The sequence below is a fragment of the Halyomorpha halys genome, unplaced genomic scaffold (assembly GCF_000696795.3).
Source record: "Halyomorpha halys isolate HHAL.00 unplaced genomic scaffold, Hhal_1.1 Scaffold273.1, whole genome shotgun sequence".
Taxonomy (NCBI): Eukaryota; Metazoa; Arthropoda; class Insecta; order Hemiptera; family Pentatomidae; genus Halyomorpha; species Halyomorpha halys.
The window spans coordinates 11,831-19,165 of record NW_027106425.1 but is presented as its reverse complement, the minus strand read 5'-3'; the positions used below and the strand labels follow the sequence as shown (position 1 = coordinate 19,165).

The window sequence follows — 7,335 nt, the reverse complement described above, 5'->3', positions numbered from 1 at the left end:
AAATAAAGCAACACCACGACAACCATAACAAATATAAACTAAAATATAATTGTTTTATTGAAGAAAATTTAAAAATAGAATATCGATATTTTATTTTGATGAGTACATATTTGTACGTATTATTATTACTTTGTACATTTTGTACATATTCAAAATATCGAAAAACTATTTTTAAACTTTTTATAAGATTGTTTTAACATTTTGTAATGAAATATTATTTCGATGAAAAAATATCGAAATATCGTTTCTAATCTTCGAAAACTATATTAATAATAATGTAAAATATCGAAAGGAACATGAAATTTTCAAAATGAAATATCGATGTACTTTTTTTTAATTTTTCATAAAATGTTTTATATTTTTTATAAAATATTGATATTTCTATTGAACAAAATATCGAAACATGGTTTCTAATCTACGATATCGATATTAATAACAATGTCGAATATCGAAAGGAATATGAATTTATTTATAAAGTATTTTTATGTTATTTTTAATCTTCAATATCGATAATAATAACAATGTAGAGTATCGAAATGAACATGAATTTATCAATTCAAAATATCAGAAAATATTTTTAAACTTTTTATAATATTTTTTAATGAAATATCGTTTCTAATGTTTGATATCAATATTAATAACAATGTAAAATATCGAAAGGAACATGAAATTATAAAATTAAAATATCGATATACGTTTTTTTAGCTTTTTATAAAATTTTCTTAATCTTATTATACCAAATATCGACAATTCTATAAAAAATATATCGAAATATCGAATATTGTATCAATTAGAATATTGTTGGTAATTATCGATATCGATATAAATAACATTATCAAAGATCAAATGGATGTTAAAGTATTGAAACAATATATCGATTCCTTTGATAATACAATATCGAAATACTTTTACTAACGTTAGAAATAAATAATTATAAAAATGTCAAATATCGAAATGAATATGATGAATAATCAATATTAAATATCGAAATACTATTTATTATTAAGTTTGAATATTTTCTTTAACAAAATATCGATATTTGGATTAAATAACATCGGAATATCTTTGCCATATTATGTTTTGGTACGAATATTTCCTCCTGAATATATGATTATAGATATATTACATTGGAGTGTATATTATCAATATTTCTTTTATCTTTTTATCTATATATACTTGTAAGGTGCGACCTTTTTTTTTTTTTTTAGAAACCGATATTTCGATATTATCGAAGGAGAATATCGATATTCCAATATTATCGGTTACTCGTTATCGGAGACAAAATTTCGATATCGATATCCCATCCCTACTGCGCACGCTCCATACAGTTCTGGTTGGCAGAAGTGGTTCTTGGAATAGACCTACTCAGATGACAGGACTTTCTTTCCTTGACATAGGTCTGCAACTTTACCAATAAAAATTCGTTGTATCAGATATTTCAAAACTATTTTTTATTAACATCACAACATTATAAGTTTACGATGTAAACTGGTTAAAGGGAAAACTCTCAAACCAAAAATGTAATTATGAACGTATTTAAATTCATGAAAACAGAGACTAAGAGTGGTCCAATCCGTTCCCGGATGTTTCCGCTGTTATGTAGAGCTCCCCGGGCTACGAGTCTCGAAACACCCTTTGAGAAACATTATAAAAGAAGGTGAAGTTTCAGAGAGGGATGAAAAATTAACATTCACTACTTTGATTAAGAAGTCAGCCATATACTAGTGTTTAATTTCCATATAAATGATAAATAAACTACCTGTCCTGAGAGACAATTCAACAAAAAAATAAAGGAAATTCACAAATTGATTTCAGTAGAAATAAAGACATATCACATAAAATAATCAACTTAAAAAGAGGTAGTTTTTTTCTGAACACAATGATTATGAAATCGCTAAAATGACTTTTTGTAAGATACTGGATTCTTAAATAGCAAGTTAGAACAGAATTTTCAGTATATTTGCCTGCAAAGTAACAGTCCAAGTCAAATATAACCTAAAGGAACAGGTAACCTTCTGTTTATCAGTCGGGAATTTGGTTACACTTAGGCATTACACTGTAAACCTTTTTTTCCGCTAGGAGGGGGAGGGGTTTGTTATGGTGAGGTTGGGAGAAGAAGCAAAGGTTGGGGTGCATAAATTCCTCACATACAGGCAAACTCATCATAGATACTATATAATACGATATAAGCCCTTTTCTCATAGTATTCAAATGAATCCATTGAACTATGGCATGTTCTAACATTAGGTTTGTGAACTTTTGATGAGAATCTCATTATTCCCACAGATGATCTGCACCTCTTAATGATAGAATAAAATGAGCAACTTGATGACTATATCATTCTAAACAATGCTATAAACAAATATAATATACTAAATCCTTTATAAGAATAGTTAAAAAGAGATTCTTCAAATTCTCTTGATACATTTATCAAATTTATTTATTTACTCAGGCAATACAGGTGACCTTTGCAGCAGTTTTATCATCAAAAGACTGCAAAAAAAAAATTCAAACTTTAAAAACAGTTGGTAGGTTTTTTTTTCTATTGTTATCCTCTTCAGCCCCAGTGAGAACTGGAGAATCTGTCTCATGAGCTTCCAGGAGCCAATCCTCTTCACCTTAAATTGAAGTGGGTTTGGTCTCACTCAACTTTTTTACCTGTAGGGGTATTATGTTCAGTACCAGCTGAGGGAGATCATTCTCTGTGAGTCCAGTTTAGCCCTTTGTGCCTCAAAGGCGCTAACAACAAATATCTGCTCAGCAGTTTGTGGCACACTAAAATAACAACAAAGGAGATTGACGTCCATCCCGCGGTGATGAAGCTTGGCTCGAGAGCTCCCATACCCCATTTTTGGGAAGATCCAGTAGACCAGATGATGGGAAAGTACTTCCTCAAGATAGATCCGTAAGCTCTAGTATCTCACAGCACAGTCCTCAACTGAATCTGCTTTTCTGTCAGCATTTAAGGTTCTAGTTCCAGGCAGGGAACGCGTACATGATTACGCACAAAAACCCCTCATACATTTATGATCAAAGATATCAATTACTTATTGCTATTTGAATGAATAGTTTCAAAAAAAGATACTGATACTTACAATATAAATTCCAAGTATAATCTTATAACTGTGCCTATCAAAGAACTAACAAGAGATTCTTCTTGGATATCAGTAGCACTGGATTTTTTTATCTTTTGTAAATTAAAATTAACATTGGAAGATCATTAGTCAACCGTATGTAGGTCCAGGGTGGAGGTCAAAAAAAGGTTACTCGAAGTAGAAGAAAAATTGTTGATTAGTTAGTGATGTTTTGCCCCTACTTTGTAGCACCTTTATCAGGACTAAATAAAACAAAGATATAATGTAAAGTATGATATGGCTAACAATATTCATAGCGAGTTGAATAAAAAAAGGAATAAAGTAAATTAAAAGAATACAAATAGAATGATAATTAACAAGTAAAGTAATAAGTTATATTGTATTATTCTATTCTTTTATATTTTTACTACTGTCAGTGGTAGATGAAGACGTCAAGAATCACCAGTCATCCATGACTGTTTAATTGAAGGAAGAAAATTCTTTGTTTGGATCGTCGGGAGAGAGGACATCTCCTGGAAGCAGATGGTACTGAATCCTTTGTCTACTGTAAGAGGTAGACATTCTTTCATTAGAAAGAAGACATTACGAACCATCAGTCATCAAAGATTATATAATTGGTTAGTTTGCTCTACCTAGGATTATATTCGTAAAAGTAGCTATTAATTTAGATAAGTGTCATTGTGTTCTGATGGCCTGGAAAACCTGCCCTGAGATAAAAGTTAATAATTTAAAATAAAATTCTCATATCTATTTACTTTGTAATCTTTTCATTTGAACCTTGTAATAATCAAAGCTATCTTTTAGATCTCAGAATAATAAAAACTATTAAATTTCCTTTTATTTCTTTTAATTAATAAACCTAGAATATTACAAAATATTATGTTGTAGGTCTCTGTTTACACTCCCACCTAACAGCCCTAATGAAGACTTACAACGTAAATCGAAACATCGGCTGAAATAAGTAAATAGTTATTACTTTTGTCTTTTCCTTCTTAAACGCAGCTATGATCACCTCTTTAAAAAAAAAAATTTTAATAGTGTTAGAATAGGAAGTGACCCACAATATCGAAATGTGCATCAAGGCTACAATTTACAATACTTTTTCCAAAAAGACATGTATTTAGTGAAATGCTTACTCAACTAAAATAAAATGTGAATTTAGTGTTTTTAATTACTCTTTTTGTTCCATAAGTGAAAATCACTGTTACTGAAACCTCAAAAATCACTGTTACTGAAACCTCAAAAATCACTGTTACTGAAACCTCAAAAAAATGAATTTAACGAGTAGGATTTTGGCACAAGAACAATTCTTTTTTATTTTACAATTAAACAAGTCAAATGAAGCTATCTAGAAGCACTGGAGTATCTAAAGATATCCTCTTATTTTTTATACACTCTCAACTTTGCAGGTGACAATAAGCGCTGGAGTGTTAATGCATATAATGAGTTATATTGAAGTCATAACCAAGATATTGCGATGCATCTTTCTTAATAAATGATATAAGCTTTGGAAAAATAAATGATAAAATTATTCACTTAGAAATATTGTCAATGTACGTGTGGATGTGCTAATCTAAAAAGATATTCTGTTAAAAATAATTATTTATTTTTAACTTTTTTCCGTTGGAATGATAACATTTGACATAAAAGATAACTCTATAAATTATAAAAGACAATTAGCCTCAGGTATTACTATAATCAACAATTCTGATTGTTTCTTTCTTTCTTTGTTTTTTCCTTTCATTAAGGTATTAAAATATATTGCACTTGGTTTTATTTTAAAATTAATTTAAAAAAAAAAATTCAAGTTAAACATATAAGTAGCTTTTATTTCATTTTACAAATCAAAAACCGAGAGTGGTATTTGAACAAAATCTATTTACATGAAATATAAATTTTAAATTAAATATTTCCAATATCTGGGATTTTGGACGATAAGTCTTGGAACAATTTGCTTATTATTTTATTTTGTTTTAATCTGATATATATATATATATAAATAAATAATGCCATTTGGAATGGTTTTAAATACAGTAAACACAATTATCTTACATACAAAATAACTTGGAAACGATTTACAATTACAAAATGAATGAATAAATGATAAAATATAACAAGTCCCATTGCAACAAGTGCGTAACGGAACAACTATATGATAGCATTTAGTTTTTGTAGGCCTTCATATCACAGTTCTTTATAAGAAACAAATTGTCCCAAGCATTTTTACTATACATTAATACACACTTACACAACCTCAATATATAATTTAACTATAGTTTCCATATATTTTCCCAAATTACCTTAAATTAAACACCAACACATGAAATGTTCAAATAAAAAGTCGTCCACAACACTTTTACCAGACATTGTCTGTAATCAACAGTACAAACTGGTTTTTAAACACTTATTTACAATTTTATGAGTATTAGTGGTAAAAAATAGTTAATAATTTAAATTTTCACCTTGTCTACAACATTAGATACTGCAGAACAAAGTAATTAATTTTTTTTTGTTTTTGAGCTTCAAAGAAGTCGTAGCCTAGTTCAGGTTAAAATTTGCACAATGTTCTATGAGTGCATTCAGAAATAATAGCATTTAAATGCCCAGATTTCTGAAAATTTATACCCGTAGAGGGCTTTCTTATTAAAATTGTACATATATGTGATTATCGGCAAGAAAGAATTGCTTTACGTTTGTGGGGATCATTACATTACATGAAACAGTTGTGTCGTAGATGCGTAACATTTTAGCACCAACGTGTTAAAATGTGAAAAGTATTCATAAAAAAAATATACATAATGAACTTGGCTCTGTTATACATCATAAAAAATAAGAATTACGCACTCTAGTGTCCTTGCCGAGAATAAATAATTATAAAAACTTCTAACTATTCTTGATGTACAACAGAATTGTAAATATATATATATAATATATATGTAAAAATTTCATCTGTACAACTAAATATATATACGTGCAATGTGTATTGCACAGACTTTAAAATAGATGGCTTTTGTGCCTAAATTGATAGCTTAACATTCAATGAATGGAACAGATTAATTATTTTATAAACTATATATAAAAACATCTTGTGTATTTCTGGCTTGAGGAGGACGATGACGTTCTAGGCCACGTCGCCTACTGTCAGACATTCTTCGTAAAATCTTCATTAACGATACTTTCCTTAATTTAACTCTCCCGCTAGGGAGAAAAGTTTGAAAGAGAGATGAAGAGAACTTGACGAGCATAAATTGACGCAGATAGATTACGAAAACCTTGCCCTTTTAGAAGGAGATAGGAGATCTCCGCTTTCTTCTTCTTCCTCGTCAGAGTCACCTTCATAATCCACAAGCCCCTGAAAAATAAAATGCAATATATAAAACCCAAAATAAACACTGAAGCCCATCATTGTATTTTTACTACTTTCATATCAAAAACTGAATAAATATACTTCTTATGAATAAATAAATTATTAATACCATTAAAAGAGTTAATGTTACAAAAAAAAAAATCAATTAAAACTATACGTATCTTTACCACCACATTCCTGTTATTTGGTTACTCAATATTTTTTAAGCACAAGCCAGGTTAATGTTCTTACTCGGGCACTAAATTCCAAAATTTATAGACCCACAAAAAATAAATAGAAAAAACCTAAATTAAAAAAAATATAAAGGATATTTTCTCTAAGTGGGAACAAATTCCCGCAACACAATCTATGATGATGGATTAAAAAATTTGAAGATTTATTATAAAACTTAAATTTTAATAATAATTTATCAGTTCACTGAGGTATATTTTTATAATAGCTATCTTTTTTATTTAACTTTGTATTGTACATATAGTTTTATTTGTAATTTAGATATTTGTACATGAATAATTACATTTTTCTTTAGGAGTCTTTTTGTCATGAAAATGATACCATTAAAACTATATTATTACTATCATAAATTTGGCTTAAATAATACCTTCTTAAAGAGAGTAGTGCTCGGGAGAACGGGACTCAGAGGTGTTGTCCCCAAATTTAAGTTATTATTTATGATCGCTTTTCCAGTATTGTTGAACACCTTACCACTGCTACCTTCATTTTTCTTGTCTAAAGTCTTACCTGAAAAAAAAAAAATATATATATATTTTAGTTTAAATGAGATACAGTTATCGTACTAAAAGTAAATCTTAATCGAAATAATATAGAGAACTACTGAGTTACAGGAAATAATATAGAGAACTACTGAGTTACAGG

The 7,335-nt window shown here is 28.6% G+C and overlaps 1 protein-coding gene and 1 long non-coding RNA gene across 3 annotated transcripts in view; one reads left to right on the top strand and one right to left on the bottom strand.

Moving 5' to 3' along the window:
- Positions 1-1,349: 1,349 nt before the first annotated feature.
- Positions 1,350-4,258, top strand: LOC136795150 (uncharacterized). Its single transcript, XR_010842714.1, has 3 exons — positions 1,350-1,397; positions 3,512-3,712; positions 3,984-4,258. It is a non-coding gene; the product is annotated as an uncharacterized lncRNA (long non-coding RNA).
- Positions 4,259-4,903: 645 nt separating this feature from the next.
- Positions 4,904-7,335, bottom strand: part of LOC106680654 (serine/threonine-protein phosphatase 4 regulatory subunit 3) — a gene marked incomplete at its 5' end in the record, with an annotated part of 11,540 nt that continues 9,108 nt past the window's right edge. For both annotated transcript variants that reach the window (XM_067044790.1, XM_067044791.1), the window contains 2 exon segments: positions 4,904-6,447; positions 7,061-7,200. In XM_067044790.1, coding sequence (XP_066900891.1) covers positions 6,358-6,447; positions 7,061-7,200 — 230 coding nt within the window.